The sequence below is a fragment of the Perognathus longimembris genome, chromosome 1 (assembly GCF_023159225.1).
Source record: "Perognathus longimembris pacificus isolate PPM17 chromosome 1, ASM2315922v1, whole genome shotgun sequence".
Classification (NCBI taxonomy): Eukaryota; Metazoa; Chordata; class Mammalia; order Rodentia; family Heteromyidae; genus Perognathus; species Perognathus longimembris.
In genome coordinates this window covers 16,810,912-16,829,409 of record NC_063161.1, presented here as the reverse complement: position 1 = coordinate 16,829,409, position 18,498 = coordinate 16,810,912, and the positions used below count along the sequence as shown (strand labels likewise).

At 38.3% G+C, this 18,498-nt stretch overlaps 1 protein-coding gene across 9 annotated transcripts in view; it reads right to left on the bottom strand.

Annotated features, from left to right (window-relative positions):
• The window catches only part of Anks1b (ankyrin repeat and sterile alpha motif domain containing 1B), an 895,075-nt gene that overhangs the window by 54,022 nt on the left and 822,555 nt on the right, over positions 1-18,498 (bottom strand). For 3 of the 9 annotated variants that reach the window (XM_048357604.1, XM_048357634.1, XM_048357610.1), the window contains one exon: positions 1,978-2,052. The exons of 3 other annotated variants lie outside the window; for them this stretch is intronic. In XM_048357604.1, coding sequence (XP_048213561.1) covers positions 1,978-2,052 — 75 coding nt within the window. The remainder of the gene's footprint in view (positions 1-1,977; positions 2,053-18,498) is intronic. 3 more of the 9 variants (XM_048357596.1, XM_048357618.1, XM_048357625.1) reach the window with 1 other exon arrangement.

The window sequence follows — 18,498 nt, the reverse complement described above, 5'->3', positions numbered from 1 at the left end:
GGCTTGGAGGACTATAAGTATAAGTGGACAACATATAATACATTGCAATTAAACATTCTAATACTATCAGCTGAAAAATATAAAAATGCTAAGTGAATTTAATTATAACATATAAGGAATTCACAAATGTCTACAGATAGATTTTTACTGCATGGCAGATACCAGAAGATGCAGTTTTTAACCTTTGTATTATTTCAAAACATGGTAAAGAGCTACAAATTTAGAGTTCATGTGCACCAGGCACCTAGGGCAAATTCTAAAACAGATCTTATTATGTAGCTCTCTCCCCCATAGGGAAAATGAACATTACATATTACACGTGCTCTGAGAGTATAAAGGGGAAATATGGTCTACATTCTTATTTTCCTCTAAACAGAGAGGTTTCCTAAGGATGTCAGTAAATAATTAAAAGCCATGATTATGCCTTAGCTTTCTAACATTAACAGAAAGATATGGTATTTTCCAAGTCTTGTATTATTCTTTTCAAAATTGAAAAAATTATGATTTAATTGACTCTTTTAAATAGAAGCTTTTAAATCCATTCTGTTAGGAACAGCTCCCACCTACTGGCTTGTAAATTTAGATCTGAATATTAACAAACATTCTCTATTTCTTCAGAACACTTGATGAAAAGCTAAAGCTAAAATGCTTTTAAATGACAACTGCTACCTTAAGGTTTTACTTTTAATAATTTTGACAAATTTTGGAGGTGGGCTACTCAAACATACATGAGATACAGGTGATTATATTTACTGCCTGCCATCTCTAAGGCCTTGAAGAAGGCTACATTGAAGCTCTAGGCTTATAAATCCATATGCATATTTAGAAGTGATTATAAAGGAAGGTCTCCTAGGAACACACAGGTAAAAGCAGGGCACTGCAATAGTTCTTTGAACAAGTCTTCAAGAAAGAATAATGCAGGTCTGGCCAAATGCTGTTGGTTCTACCGAATTTTTCTTTTGAGGAAGAGCAGAGATGGCTACTTCTGAACGCATGAAAGCTTAAGCTAGCATTTATGAGTTCAGGAGGAACTGCTAGGTCATGGAAGCACCAGTACCAAGCAACGTACAGACATCATGATCTTGAAGAACCAGAAATCCCATGCATGGGAGAACACAGGTGCCTGACGTGCCACCCCAACAGACCCTTTGCATGCTACTTCAAGTGTTCAGTGATTCTCAACCAAATATTCCAACCTCTCAGATAGCAGGGCATCCAATGGGGAAGAATTTCACAGTATTGTATTTTGAAATACAGACGTTAAAGTATTTACTTTTCAAACAATTCTAAAACATGCAAAGGTGAAGTGTGAATATCTGGATATTAAGCAGTAAAATGTCAAGTAAAATGAGTCCCAGTTCCATGCACATTGCAAAGATCAGTTCAGCACTGTCAAACAGAAAAAGGCTGAGAATCACCTCATAGCTGTCACAGTGCTTTCTAGGGCTGCAGACCTCCCACATCTGCATCAAATATGTACAGACTTTCATGCAAACAATTCTCAAGTCTTTCTCACAAGTAAAGCGCATGAATCTTTGAAAATCATTGGACACAAAGGGCTGAATAGCCCATGGACATGGGGAGTACAATATATGGAAAGTAACACTGATATATACATGTATATCTATATATCTATATATTTATAGATATATATCTATGTCTCAATCATCAATATACTCTTTTCATTTTCCTGTAAAAGCAATTTAACACAGATGCTGGAACGAAAGCCAAAGCTCACATGGACGGATTTTTAACTGTAGACTTTAAAAACCATGTATGTTTCTCATTTAGGACAATGTTTACACGTCAACCAGTCACAAGGCACAGTAAATGAAGTATAATAGACAATTTCAAGAGTCATTAGACGTTACAAATTTTCTGCATTGCCAGACATGGTACTTATAGCTAGTGACAACAGCCTGCAACACATTACACAGTGCGAGTTCAGGAAGAGGAAATAACCATTTGTAACCTTACATTATGAACCTGATGGATCGCTGAGAAAGGAAATCCAGCATTCTGATTCGTCCATATTTCACAGACAGACGACTGCTGATATAAAAGAAAACTATCTTATCTTGTCAATATTTAAAACATGACTGCTACCAAGGTAGCATCCAGAAAGGGAAGGAGGAAAACTTTAATAAAATGTAAGAATCACATTTCTTGAAAAAAAATAAAACACAACAACCCTCAATGGTTTAGGGCATCCAAGGCTTAATAACTGACTTGAAAATAACTCTTTTGCATTAAAAGTAGGTTGGGTTGGCTGGAGGAAAAAAAAAGGCTATGCATTACTGTTATATCAAGGGAAATTAACAATACATTCACCTCTTGGAAAAAGCAAATTGTTCTTAACATCTGCCAAAGTTACTTTCAGAGGATAAATGTTTTCATTAAGAAAGAGGGAAGAAATCTTTAAAGTGAGTCACTTTTTCTTCTCTTCAATGACCAAGAATGAACAATAAAATATAGTGACTTTCCTGATTTAGTGATGGTTCCACTTGATAAACCTAGATGATATCCATGCCTCCAGGATTCTAAGCACAAAGCTGTGTGGCTATCAGTTTGCCACTCAGCAGTAGGTACAATGCTGGAGGCAGCAGGAGACAAGGAGAGCAAGGAGAGGGGCCAGGGAAGCTCAGCCCTCCTAGAACAGAAACTTCTGGGAACAGCATTTGTGAATTTAAGAAATCAGTTTCTTAATTGAATTCTTTACCACACTGTTTACAACCAATGGCAATAATGTGTGCTTAGAATGAAACACCAAATTAACCAACAGTAGAGCAGAAAGCTCCAAACAACCTGCCCGAGCTCCTGGCCTGACCTTTTCAGAGTTGTTTTCTTGAATGTCATTCTAAAGGACACGGTGAAATGAAATCAGTACATGGTTGAGTGCCTAAACCTACTAAGTAAGCACAGAGGGCATCCCCAGAACTCACACTTGGACCCAAAAAGCTTGAATCCTTGCAGGAGGAGATAAGCATACACCCACAATTCAGCTTAGAAATCCAGTCAAAAACATTATCAGCAGCAAACAAACTACAGAAGAAAACTCATCCTTGGATAAAACCTTCATAGCCGTCCTCCTAGAAGTTGAGCATCTTTCTCATTTATAGTTGTACCGCCACCCTCATCTGTCCTTTTGTTTGCCCATGCTTGGTCATCTGGACAGCTTGCTGGGGACAGATAGTCAGGTACTTGGCACTCTGTAAGGAAGTTAGGCCTCTAACCAAAATTTGCCTCTGACTATCACCTCCCCCACTTGAACTTTCTTTGCTATTCTTGGCTCCCTCTTTAAACATCAGGTCATTTCCCCCCCGCATCTCCCCCCCCAAAAAAAGGGATCTTCTTCCTACATTAAAAAATTTAATCCTCTAGAAAGTTAAGTTGTGACCTATTTACCTTGCCTCTTCTTGTCTCCAATAGTTACCATCTATCTTAAATATGCAATTGTCTCTTGTTATCTGTCGGGGATGGCTTCCAAGACTCCCAAGAGATACCAAAATTCAAGAATACTCAAATCCCAACATAAACTGAGACAGCAGATGACCTGCATGCATACTCCCATCTATTTAGTTATCTCTAGAATAATTAAAACATATACCAATACTACACATTCATTACACTGTATAGTTTAAGAAAGAATGACTAGTAAAAGTTAGTACTATACATGTTCAGCATTTTTATTAAAAATTTTTTTTGGCAGTCATGGGGCTTAAACTCAGGGCCCAGCATTGTCCCTGAGCTCTTTTTGCTCGAGATTAGCACTGTGCCACTTTGAGCCACAGTACCACTTCCTCAAATATTTTTGATGCACAGGTTGGTTGAATGTACAGATATAAAACTCAAGGACATACATAGAAGGCTCCCTGTACTAATACAAGGCTTGGCTGGATCACAGTCTTTACTGGTATCCAAAGCTCTTCCAGGATATCTTTTATCCTTTCAGCACTGTCCCCACAACCCTGAGCTCATTCTTCCGCAGCTTCTACCATCTTTGCACACTTCTGTACCAGTGGCACCACTGGTCAGCAGACAGGTAAAGACTCTGATGCTTGCAGATTAAGTTGTTTGCTCAGGTACACAGGGAAGGCCCTTCTGGCTTGGCTAGGAAGGTTTGCAAACTTGGTGCCCATTGCGCTAGGGGGCAGAGGGGAGCTCCAGTAACAAGGAATTTGTTTGAACCTAAAACAAGTATAGGGAAATGCAGCTACTTCACAGACCAGTTTAAATTCCAAGGCATCCAAATCTCTAAAGCATTTAGTTTTTCAATCATGACATCCAAATGGGTCATGTCATGCTGATCTCTCTGCCCTGATGGGCACTAGGCCTCTTATCATTCTGCATAGCTTCAACATAGGTCAACTGCATAGCTTCCTGATCACTCTGAGTCATGAATAATCCATTTTGTATAAAACTTATCTCATACATGATTCCAATTTCTCTCTTAGTAGTCCTAAGACATGTGCATAACAGATGCGTGTGTGTGCTTTGCCTTCTCCTGGGAAAAGGGAGAAGCAAGGTGACATGACAACTCTCAGGATGTCTGCACCTCAAGTGCTACCTCCTTCTAGTGCTTAGCTAGAAAGAGGACATGGGAGAAGAGTAGAGCTTTTCCCTTGTCCTGCTGTGGATGAGTTCTCTCTATAGCAAAAGTAGGGTAGGATGCAGGGGAAAGGTATGGAACCCTAATCTCCTGCTACATAACATGAGACCCACATGCTATGTAAACATCTTGTCACGGAGGATGGCAGAATGGCAGGATGCTTGACCAACACATCCATTCTCTGTCAGGATATCTCTAAATCTCTCTTTGTAGGCTATGTGAATTGCCTGCCAGAAGTCTAACCTGGAGAGAGTTGCCAGTTCTCCTTCCAGGTCAGCATCCCTAATCTGGATGTAGCATCCCTTCTCACCATAAGCTGGTAGAGCATAGATATACATTGTCCTCTCACCCACAGGAAGGTAGGAAAAGCCTTAGCCCTCCCATGGGGAACTCTCAGTTCTCTGCCTTTCCCCAGCTCCAACCAATCCTCTGTACCTATGGGCAGATGTGTACTGTGGCAGGGCAGGGCTCAGCAGCACTTGGCAAGCCCTGTACAGGTATGTGTGTATGTACTGTGTGTCACTTAGTACTTCCAGGACAGATCCCACTTCTCCTGTGGTTGTATGAAGGTATCTTCTGACAGCAATAAGATTACCAGAATTACAAGAGGGCAGAGAAGAGCCCATGCTGTACTTCATTTATTTTATGAGTCATTAGTTCAACGAAGGGAAAAAGACCTTTGCTTCCAATGATATACACCGAAGCATGGCTTCGAGATATGTGAAGAAGTATAATGAATTTCTATTTATAAGCTATGTCTAAAATGCAGAAAAGTAAAACATCTGTAATTTCTAACAGGTTTAAGAGTCAATACAAATGACAAAAAGTCATATTTTAAAAGAGAAGTTAATTATTTTTTCAGTTAATGCAATCTTTTTTTTAAGTAGATACATTCCAAACACCTCAGTCATTTTGTTGGCAGTAAATAATTTTCTAGGCTTACAGGGAAGCAAGATCAGGTAGACGAGCTCTAACTGGTATATCTGTAATATGAACTAGCATTTCTCCTGGAGACAGGGCTATGAGACTAGGTGCTGGAACAAATTTTAAATACAGGAGAGTTCTTGCCATACATATTCATCCTATTTATGAAGACACTAAGGAAAGGAACAATGTGTATTGAAGTACTGAATTATGAAAAGAAAGAAAATAGGATGCCAGTAATAAAATTTCATCTGGGCCTAAATTCCTAGAAAAGCAGTGATTTAAATCTCAGTTTTAATTAAACCTTAGGTCTTCCTCTGCAGAGAAAAATATTCTTGACCTACTTACTTCACCAGGCATTGCACCACCCAGGTGAAACTTCAGGAGAGAGGGAGCTTTCTCACCGCTAAATTTCCAAGGCCTGAAACACAACAGGATCTCAGACACATTTATTGAATGGATGCCTTGAAAATCCTTGGAAGTGGTAAATCCACATAAACATTAGTCACTGATATTATTTGTAGTAGGTGCCACTTATAAATGATGTCACTACCAACACACTTCTGGTAAATTGCACCAGACGTTAACCTTGCAGACTTCTTGTTAGAAGAGTCCTCATTTTTCCTGACAAAGTCTGACAAAGGCCTACCAGCTTTGCTGAGGAGAAACGGAACATTTGTCATTACTTCACACTGTGTCAAAGGCTGCTTGTAGAGAGCTTGGAACAATTCTGTAAATTACCTGTTTATAATTTCATTTGTTTATTAATATTCCCTCCATCTCTTTTCCACATATACTGTAAAGGTTAATTTAGATGATCTGAACTTGAATTACTATGAAGTCCAAACAAGGGGGTTAAGTAAAGACACAGTTTTAGAACTGCAGTATTACCAATATTTGAATGCTCATTTCTTTGATGATGTAATCAACATATTGGAAGGATATACATTTATTTTTAGTTCAGACTTCTCCTTTGACTCTGCAAAATGTTTTCCTAAAGCACAGCACATATCTTGCTCTTGTTTATCTGTCATCTTTTATGTCATGTGATCCTGACTTCAGTTCAGAAAATACAACTGCCTTCAAATCTAATCACACGATATACAAGAACATTTCCAGTTTCCAAAGTTCACTTAGAGATGGACTTCTTTTCTGCTCAGCAAGCTAGTAGCTTACAAAAAAATCGCCTATCATCCATTTTGCCGACTCTCTAGAATATTCTCAAAAGGTGCTAAACACCTTCCATGGAAAAACTCTGTACTTTAACCTATCAATCTCCATTCCCATTTCTGTTCTTTTTAAAGGAAAACTATCCAAGAAGGATCTCCACGGTCTGCACTTTCTTTTCCTTTCCTCACCAGAGGCCATTCTACAAACTCCAAAATGGCTTTTCATTTTCCTTGATGTACCTAATACATTTCCTCACCTTTTCTATTTCTTGGTCTTTCTCGTGAAGTCTGTGCTATCTGGCCATCCCTGGAGAACTAGTCCTGGATTTCTCTCTAATCTTTCTTGGATATATTAGGCAGTCTCACCTTATCCTGATTTCCAAGTTTGTAGATTCAGCCCAGACATTCCCACACCTTTCCAGACATCTACTCCTTCCCTGATATCTCTACTTTGACACTTAGAGGGCATCTCAACCTGGAATGTCCCAATGAAGCTCCTGATCACCTCACCTTACCTCCAATCATTCTTATCTTAGCAAATGAAAGCCTCCTTCTTCCCCTTGCTCCATCCTTCCTCTCACAATTCACATGCCACCCAGTAGCAAGTCCTACTGAGTCCTCCTATCATTACCTGGTCTAAGCTGCATCTCTTCTTACTCAACTTATTCCATTGGCTTCCTAACTGGTCTTCTTTCTTCTACCCTAATCCCTTTTTGTCCATTGAACTCAGGGCCTGTGCAGTCCCTGAGCTTCTTTTGCTCAGGGCTAATACTCTACCACTTGAGTCACAGCATCATTTGTAGCTTTTTCTGAGTAGTTTATTGGAGATAGGAGTCTCACGGACTTTTCTGCCTAGGCTGGTTTCAAATTGTGATCCTCAGATCTCAGCCTCCTGAGTAGCTAGGATTATAGGTGTGAGCCAAGCACCTAACCTTGGTATCCATTCTTAATACAAGAGCCAAAATTACCCATTTAAAACTAAATCCAGACCATGTCACTCAGTTTCATTTATCTGGAAAGAATATTTAAAGTCCTCACAGTGGCTGGCAAAGTTATCATCTTCTGACCCCACACCTTGTGCCTCTTTGCTCTCCTCTTCCACAGCATACTCTGTTCTCGACAGCCATAAACACACTTGCTTTAAAGAGTCTGCCTTTGTTCTTCATTCTGCTGGAGATGTTTTCCTTGGAGGACTAGAGGGTAGTGAACTCTCTCTCTGCCCTGCATATTCATTTTCAATGACACTTTTTCAAAGAAGCCTTCCCCAAGCACCCAATATTCAATATGCATGTTACGCTTTCCCACTGTCAAAGGATTGTTCTTTTGAGCAGGAGTTTTAAGTCTGGTAACAGTTTAGAGCATAAGGGTGTAACTTCCCAAGACCCTGACATTCATCTCAAGATAGTTATGGGTCATTGACTACACAGGAGGCATGGACTGCTGAGTAGGGTTCAGCCCTACTTTCAATCAATGCTATGAGTATGATCACCTCTCCATTGCCAGAGCTAGTAGTAAACTGGGTTGGGAGTTGGATGGTGGGTCGACAAACAGAGCAGGCTGATGACAGCTCCATCTATTCTGCCACACCAATTAGGGTCTCGAAACCTTCGGGGAGCCTGTGGATATTGTGGAGCAAGTTTAATAAGGAAACTTTTATGAACAGAGCCCTCCAGTCAGATTCTATCAGAGATGAAATTTTCTTTCCTTGTTCTACCTCTGGAAAAAAATAACAACTTTTCTTCTCTTTCTCTCATTTGTCATAATACTTTCTCACTTCAGGGTGTTCAGAAATTGACCAGAAAGAATTCAACAAGGAATATGAAAGGTTCAGAGTGAAAGCTAACGGAATAGTCAAGTACATTTCTTCTCTTGGATGACAGTACTTCTAAAATAAAACAAAATGAAACAAAAAAACAAAACAAACTTGGAGTGCAAACAATACGGTTTCAAAGGCAGGAAAAAAATAAAAAGGGAGCACCAACAAAGGAACCTTGGTCAGCAGACAGCAAACTCAGTGGGCTCCTTGAGAAGGACTTAGCAGAAACCTGTCAAAAGATGGAGTCAAACAAACTCAGTGCAGTCAAGCAATAGTGCATCCATCATTTCACACAGACTTCCTTCCAGCAGCGATGGCCCCTTGGCTGCTTCTCTTCATGGTACTAATCAAACCCTGCCTGGAAATGAGAATATCAGAATCTTCTGTATCTTCTTCTGAATCATCTGATCACTTTCTCTGTCATATTGATGTAAATACGAAAGCAAGTCTCCCTCTCTCCTGTCATGTGAGCTTCAAGATCTACACTTGAGCCTGTAACCATAGTGAGCAATCTCGCTCTTCTCTCGAACTACACTGTTAGTATCTCAGATTCAATGTCGAGATATATATCTCTATCTCTATATATCTATTTCTAGCTTTAAGAAGTCAAAGAAATGAATGTACTGCTGTTCCTCTTTTTTAATAAAAGGTTTCAGACGAGCTATTTTATTTGCCAATAACGTTAGAATAAAACAATGCTGCTTCCTGTTCTCTCTCCATCTTTCTAAAGAGCAGTCCTTCAAAGTCTTCAGGATCATGACCTTCTCTTTGTGTTCATGGCAAAGGTTCTTGGACAGTTCAGTAAAGATGGAAGGGAAAAGCTAGGCCAATAGTTGTTTTTCCAACAACACCTGCATATGTGAACCCCTATGGCTGGTGTGGGTATTACTCAACTTACTGGATGGGGAGGAAACAAACATCAGGTTTGGTCCTATCATGAATTTACTGGAATGATAAAAATCCTGTTACCAACTGCCCAAGCTTAAGGTTTTTCTACCTAGCATCTTATTCTTCCCCCATCTTCCCATTCCTTTCTCCTTTCCCTTCCTTGTTAACTCTGATTCTGGTAGCAAAGAAACCAAGCAAGCCCTCAGCTTTCATAACAGGAGAGAACTCTAGGCTTATGGTATCCTTGTTACCCATTCGTAGAGATAACATATGACCTGAATTCCCTAATGTGAAGTTGTAGCCCTTGATGGCATTACACAATTACTTATGAAATCTCTTTACAGGGAAGAAATAGAGCAGAGTGGGGTAAGGGAAGTTGTCTGTATATCCATGCATAGTTCCCCAGTTCTTTAAATGCCACAAACACTATAGGCAAATTGGGTTCATGGTATTTATAACATCAGGGACTACTTCACTTGTTCCACCTCAAAGTTTGGATGCCAATCACAGATGCAAACATGTGTCACGATAAGTGAAAAAGAAAAAAACCCCAAACATTAATAACATTCAGGAAAGCAGCTGCTAGTTTTTTAAAATCCTAAGACAAATTTCAGTGAATGAACTAGATTTTTCAAGTCAATTTTTTTTGTGCCAACACTGGATCTTTAAAACACACATTATTCTTAGATCTTTAAAATACATATTTTTTTTCTTGAAAATGGAGGCTGCCATTTTCTTTACTTAAATTCATTTGTTAACTGTATGTTAACGTACAAATTTTGTGTTTTGCCTCTGGTTAAAAATGAGGTATTGGACAAAACCATTCATTCAGTGATGTTTATTGAAATCCCACTATTTCTCACTTCATCCTTTAAAAATATAGAAAAATAAGGTCTAGGTAAACAACCACCTTGAATGATGTCAATCTAAGAGGTCTCTCTGGTAGAAGGCTACACAGTTCCCTTAGTCCTCTCTGGTCATGACTCAGTACGCTGGAGGACTACTTGAGGAGTGTGTTTATTAAGTCAACCTTTTAAGATTAACATGGTACATAGTTGGAAAGGAGCACTGGTATCCTGATTGATAACCAAGGTCTACAAAGTCCTCAATATTCTAGGATTACTGAATAAACAATTGGATAAATGCTTTATCTGTAAAGCACTAACAAGGTCAAATTCAGCACTGTTCGGGGCTAAGAAAGGAGGCATGGTTTATGGCCACTGAAAAAAGTCTGGGAACCTTTCAGTAAGAAAAGCTCACTAAGAGTTAATAATACGTTAATTTTGTTCAGCACCAATATCAACAAAGCAACATGCCCACAGTGAAGTAAGAGGATGCTGTCTGTGTAGCTCACATTCTATTTATCAGAATGATATTGGCAGAGACATGGACATATTTAAAATAGGAAGGGGGAGGTATCATCTTTGGTCTTAAATTACTATTCTCAGCACTAAGGAGAAGGTTTAATCTTTGTTGTTTCACAAGACTGCATAAACTGTAAATTTTAGGAGGGTTTGTTTCAATTGAATACAGGCATAAGTTGTATCAGTTAGAATGTCCCTGATCATAGAACTGCCTTCCAAAGAAATAGCCAGCAGTGATAAGTTAAAGCAGAGCTTCTGACTGGATGTCAAGGATGCATTAAGGCACTGTGTCCATTAACAAAGAGGGCTACATATATATACATATAGTTTCTGGCCTTTTTTACCCCCAAATTCTCTGCTTTTCTTTAACAGAATTCCACAGTTATCTAGCCACTGATTTTGTGGTTCTATATTCTGTACTGAAACAGGGACTCATACAGAAAAGGATCACATGTGGTTTCCATAAGTAAATTATTTGCAATCCTTGACATTTTAAAGAATGAAACATTAGGGCTGGGAATGTAGCTTAATGGTAGAGTACTTGCCTAACATGCCTGAAGCCCTGGGTTCAATTCCTTAGTACCACATAAACAGAAAAAGCTGGAAGTAGTGCTGTGGCTCAAGTGGTAGAGTGCTAACCTTGGGCAAAAGAAGCTCACGGACAGTACCCAGGCCCTGAGTTCAAGCTCCAAGACTGGCAAAAACAAAAAGAATGAAACACTAGCTATCAAGCAAAGAATCTACTTCAAATACAGTGCTTACCCACACCATTTGAGTGCTACAATTCTCTGCTAACCTTTCATTTACATAATGTATTAGGTATTATTAGTATAAACATTTTAGGGGATTGTTTTTATTGGAGTCTTCTGGGATTTTAGAATTTGTAGGGCAGCTGGTACTCAGTTTATAAAGGGCTGAGTCTGATACAGAATGAACTTCCAGGAGATACACTATTGTTCCAGGCAGTTTATTTCCTTATACTATTTAGAGATTGTTCTAGTCAATCCCCCCCCACCCCCCGGGCTCCCCATATATACACCTTTGTGATTAGCTCAGAGACGGATAATCCATCTAAACTAGGATGATCCGAACAGATGGGGCTCAATTCCAGGACTTTTCTTGGTGGGGGGAGAAAGACTCTTGGAAGGATAATCTCTTTTCCTTGTGGAGTCAGACATAAGAGGAATTGACTTTGGAACTCACCACAGTGTAGAAAAAGCCTGTTAGGGAAATCAGCCAGTTCTGAAGAGGGCCGAGCAGACACAAGGAAAGCAGAGAGCAAAGTACATAGATGCTCTTGGCTCTGAGACTTCCTTGAACTTTGTTGTGAAGTCTGAACTTTGTTGTGAAGTGACTTGTCATGCCCCTTCCACTAGTTATCTTGAAGCAGAATTCTGTGTTGCTCATATGAGTTCTTACAGGCATATTACTTTAGTTATATACCAAGAGAAATAACTGAGATCCAGTCTCAGCCACACACAACCAGTCTTATTTCCTTCAGATGTTAAAAATCCTTCTTTATTCTTAACACAGAAAAAGGAAAAGGAAGGAGAATAAGAAAACTCTTCTACCCTTTAAAATTTAGCAAGGTCAGACTATAACAGCCCAAACTTTGACCTGCGGACTCAAGAACTGGACTGAATATAATGAGGAACACTGCAAAAATTTAACAAGTGGAAAAATAGCCTGGTGTGATTCTTTGAGAACAAACTGCTCAATGTCAGCAAGCCTTAGGCACTACTAAAAATCCAAGGTCAATTCTACTGAAATAGGGTTTTTATACATTGTCATCTTTCTTATCCATTTAGTTGAAACTAGAATCTTTTCTATTGATTAAAACAAAATTCACAGCCTGATTTTAATCAGCAACAATCCCTTTAGGTTAAGTACCAGCACAGGGAGGAGAGGTAGAGACAGGAGAGCTTCTTTAGTAAAATGGCAGGAGGTGGCTCTCAGGACAAACTCTCACCATCTCACTTGCCTCCTTGATGGATCTGACAGAAAATGAAAGATTCCAGATATTCAAGATGAATGTAAAGAAACTAAAAGGGATTTATCTGGATGTTGTCCTGTTCATTTATTAATTTTAAGACTGATGTAGAAAATATACAAGACACTAATCATATTAGAATTTCTAACCCCAAAGTTGTCATAGATGGAGCAAGGTTATTTTGAGAACAGGCATTAATCAACTGCATTAGTAAGGAGCACAACACTAAGTGTTGCATTCTAACCATGAACGTGCTGCCTGCTATTTGTGCTTTGTGTGATGACTTTAGTAATAAATAGGTGGCTCTTGGTAGAGTTCTTGGCTTGAAATGAGGCATAAATATTATCAACATCTCTGATTATCTCTGAAGCTGAGATGTCAACTTGTCAACTTAGCAAACTGTCAAACCAGAAGCTCCCGATGGAAGAGCTTACTGATATATTCTTAACCTTCTTTCCTGGTTATATATTATATCTGTCTATGCTAAAGTATTAGGAATTGCTCTTTAGACCTCACTGTAAGAAAAATTTGAAATCATGTACAGGCTGAACCTTTTAAAGTAGAGAGAATGTGATAAACACCTACATTAAAAACTAGTCACTAACTTATGCATATTAAAAAATCTGCTGGAGCACAGTAATAACAGATGTGTTTCTTTTTTTAAGATAGTTGTTATTTTCTGGAGGCTCATTCTGTAAGTCCCATAATGCCACCATGATGGGTGGAATTTCTAGAAAAAAACCTAGCTTTTCACAAGTAGAATAAATCACAATGTTTCTTCTTTTCCAGAGGGCTGTTTGCTTCTTATCTTTTAGGAATAGCCATGTTTCTGTAACAGTTTTATACACTACATACTTCAAAAATAGTTCTAAACTTTGTTTAAGGAAAAATATCTTTTCTCAGTGTTTTAAATAACCACATGACAATAATAATATGTTATTTGTCCTTGGCCACATTTGTAACTTGAAGTGACAGAGAAAGATTCTGTGTTTTTCCTGATTGTTCTTTTGCATCACGATATATGCCTCTTTTAGACTTTGTATGAGGCAATTAGAATACTTGGGGGAATACTGCACTTCCAGTCTAAGCATATTCTAACCATACATTATTTCAAGAATCAATGATATTGGAATGGAAAGATGATTTTTTTTTTTTTTTGCCAGTCCTGGGCTTGGACTCAGGGCCTGAGCACTGTCCCTGGCTTCTTTTTGCTCAAGGCTAGCACTCTACACTTGAGCCACAGCGCCACTTCTGGCCATTTGTCTATATATGTGGGTGCTGGGGAATCGAACCCAGGGCTTCATGTATATAGGCAAGTACTCTTGCCACTAAGCCATATTCCCAGCCCTGGAAAAATGATCTTTATAGAATGTTGCAACCACTTTGAGCATTTGTTTTTGACATTAACTGGCCCTACAATAAACCAATGAGATCTGAATTAGTGACAGGTGATATATCTGAATTTACAGCCATCTAGCCATCCCTCCATTATTCCATCCATCCTTCCTCTTTTGGTTAATACTTTTTACTTTGCTTTCACATCCAAACCGAAAAGGGGCATTATCCACATTTTAAAAACACGTAAAGCGAAGTTCAGAAAAACTGCATGAATTAGTCCAGATTACACAGCCAGAAAGAAACCAATTCAGAACTTCAAAATGAAGTCATTAAGTGAACACTTGTACTATCGGGAGAAAGACCCCAAGTAAGAATTTTGCTGTGTACAGACTATGCCTGTACGTATACACAATGCTTTTTGCAAACATGGGAGGACAGAGTATTGCCAAGTCAGGTAGGATCTCCACTAGAAGGATCAACAACTAATGGCTATAGTGTTGCATTTAAAGGGTATCCTGGTGACAATTATAAGTGGATTCATTAGGTTTCCACTAAGCTACTTGTGATATTCTCCTCTGTTCATTGTGCCTACACAACAGGAAGCAACTATAGCAGAGGACAAATTAGCATTTGTTGAACTGTTATCCAAATATTTTATTTCATTTTAATACAGAGACAGTCCACAGGCCATTAGGGCTATAGAGGAACAGGATATAAAGCCAGGCAGAGGAGAGCTTGAGTCTCACTGCCGCTGTTTAACAGCTGTGAGCCAAGACACTGCCCATCCTCAGCCCCTTCACATGTCAGTGGGCTACTGGAAGGATTAAATAAGATACTGTGTGTGGATTCCCAGGCATGGGCTGGACCATATGATGATTCTATTTCCCCATTCAATGATATCAAAAGAAAAAATATTTGTAGAATTCATATATGTAAAGTACTTTCAAGTAAGGCAGTTATTGATCATACTTATTAAGTAGTATTGTTTAGATCAAGAAATACTACATTTTCAAGTGGATTAGCTTTCTAATGATTTAGAAACAATTTAGAGAAAAAATTAGAGTATCTAACATATTGCCCCAAGCAATATTATTGGACTATTTTGAATTTAATGACAGTATTCAAAGAAAACAGGATTTCTACATTAGGGATTTCCCTCACTAATAATTAAACTGAAGATGTATATTTCCCCTATTGTTGAAGAGTTTTTTAATTTTGAAAAATGTGAATAGCATTTCATTTTTACATATGTACTTCTATAAATGGAAGCCTTCCATAAATGTCTGTAACTTACAGCACTTGGCAGCTTTTTTGTGTGTATGCTAGTATTAATGCTTGATCTCAGGACCTTGAGCTCTTGTTTGGCTAGCACTCTTGTTTGGTGGGTATTCCTATCACTTGAGCTATGCCTCCAGTTCTAGCTTTTTGCTGGTGAATTGGAGATAAGAGTCTCACAAACTTTCCTGCCTGGGCTGGCTTTAAACTTTGATCCTCAGATACGAGTCCCCCAGTAGCTAGCTAGCATATAGGTACAAACCACTGGTACCCAGCAATGTTTCTTTTTTCTAAGTCTGGAGAATGTGGTTCTTACACCTTATTAATACCATCACTCTCCTTGATTCATTTGAAGAGTAATCTGATTTCTACTAAGTGTCATTCATAAAACTTCTAAGGATTGCATTTAGGCCCTAAATAGTGAAAAATTTAGTCCTTATGATATATTTCCTATGTTTACATTTACTATCTCATCTCCACAGAACCGAAAATTAAGTACCAATCCTTTATGTGCTATATGCACATCAATAATGTGTAGGACACCTTGTTTGTGTTAAAAGGAGATAAAACAGATGTCAAAATACTTTGGAAATTTAAAAGCACTATCCACATTAAGGTAAAATTATGTAAGCGTGACTATAACATTTATTTATTAGAGGCAGGGAAATGAGGAAGCATTTTAGAACTCTTGGGCTACTGAATCTAATTTAGGATTATAGGCCAGAGAAACTATGTTTTTGCAAGGTAGGAGACCCATTGTTTAGATGTGTTTAGATCATCATATCCAGTGATTTAAAAATGCTATTAGGGCTGCCTTCAATTTCATTCCTTACACAGTCATTTAAGACAGATGCCAGAATATTGCTTATATCAGAATAAAAGCAAAGAGCCACAATATTGGTAAACTTCATATATTCTAAGATATTTTTCAATACTGCTCAAAGATTTCAAAAACAAGTTCCACTCCAGTCTTATATTTTAAATACTTGCCAAGAAATTCAATAGGTAGAATGAACATTAAATCTATCTCAATTTAATCCCAACCTTGGTTTTCTCACTTAGGCAAAATACCCTCAAACATCTCTTGGGCAGACCTTACAAAGGTGAAGCTCCTATGAATTATTGCAGCATTCAAGAACTTAAGGTATCAAGCCTAAGGCTAGAATTCCAAATCACTCTAGTGAGGGCTCAGCTGAACAGGAAGAAGTAGAGTGTTGAAAGAAAGTGAACCGGTCCTGGTGATTTTCCCTCAACTGCATTCTCTTTTCTTTTAGTAGGTAAGAAAGCAAGCCTGCAGGTAGGCTTCCATCTTTTAGTGGGAAACACACAGATTTTCCAAGTATTAACCCATATTAAGTGTGCCTTTTGGGAGAAACCCCTTAGAACAAAGGCACAGGAACTTCTCTTTGGGTTGGGAGAAGGTATAATAAGCTGCTTCCTTACAGGAATTTTAATTGCTCATTCAAACCGATAGTAAGACTCAACTTTATTGGCTCAACATATAAGGCCAAGGAAAAATGTGGTCTAGAGGCAGTATTTAAATTGTTCTAAAGGCAAATGAATTTCAAAAATCAGAACAGCAAATGATCAAAACCAAGAAAGGAAAAAAATATAATTGAATGGCTAAGGACAAGGCAACAAAATGACCAAGTATATCCTATTTTGACAGGTTAAAGCTTTGCAGTGACACTAGTTCAAATAGTTCATTTCTCTATGATATTTGGCCATGTCAGGCTAGGGAACATTTCCCAAACAAATTTTTAAAACTGTAATTAACACAACCTAAAAAGAGTGCAATCCCAGAATCCCCTTTCCTTATTGATTAGATTCCTGTAGTGCCATCTCCCATCTTCTCTGAAGCTAAAGTACTATGTTGAACTGCAGGATTTCAGAAAGCTTCTAGCATGCTCCTGTTTGCTAATAGAGCCTATGTCTCTATTAGTCATTCAATCGGTGTTAGTCAGGCTGGAGGTAAATAACCACACCTCACAGCTGCTCTGTAGCTTGCTGTATTCCATCAAACGGCTTATCTCATTCTGCTGTCCATTTTCAGGTTTTTCTTACCTGGCCAGATAAAAGTTTTCTCAAGGCAAGGCAATTCCTAAAAGGGATGCAGTTTTGACTGAAGTGACCAAAATATTTTGGTTATTCAAAAAATATTCCTGCCTCTGGGATTCTCAGGAAGAAAGTAAGGGCACAATTTTGCTAGATTACCTCTGAGTATTCAGACATAGGAAGAGGAAGAATTAGTTCCTCTTTGGAAAAAATACCCTATGTGGATAAATTATAGAAGCAGCTGAGACAGGAAATTCTGTGACACAAGTTGATACAATCAATAATAGGTATTACTCATTAACGAACTATCCTGTTTTATCCAGGGAAGATTGGTTCAGAAAAGACTGAGTTTGAATTAACACATAAAGATAACATTGTTCAAGGTTAAGATGAACCACATCTCTGAAATGCTGCCATTAGGTAAACAGATCACGTATTTGATCACAAAAATGAACAAATGCCAGGAAATTAATGAATATCTAGGGTGTGGAGGCTTTCATACTTCCTATTTAGGAGAACTGTACTGAAAATAGTAATATAGATTTAAGGACAGTACCTAACAGAAGAAGATTATTCTTTTTTTTGTCTCTCCTACTTTTCCATCTCCCTTCAATAAAACATATCCTAATCCTAATGTTGCCACCCCCTCAGAACAATTCAGTATTGAGAGACTAGAAAGGAGACACACTATTCCACATCCTCTTTCTCCAAGACATCTCTCAGGCAGAACAGCCACGGTTTCCAGAACATTCTCTTCACACTTTTCTTCCTTGAGCTGCAGCATAAAATGTTTAGCAAAGTTGTTTTTTTTTTTTTTAAACAACACACTCACCAAACAATTGGAAAAAAATGACAACTAAGGCAAAGCAATTATAGACAAATTTTCACCTAAAAATTCTTAGGTGTAGAAATGAGAAAAAAGACTCTTAGCACATTACTATGAACCTAGAATAAGGATGAAAAGAGTTGATTCTGCCAGTAGCTGTCAATACACCCATATTTTTGAACCTTAGGGTAAAGCTGTTAGATCTAGGTGGCCCTATGAATGGGCCTGAGGAACAGTTCTACTG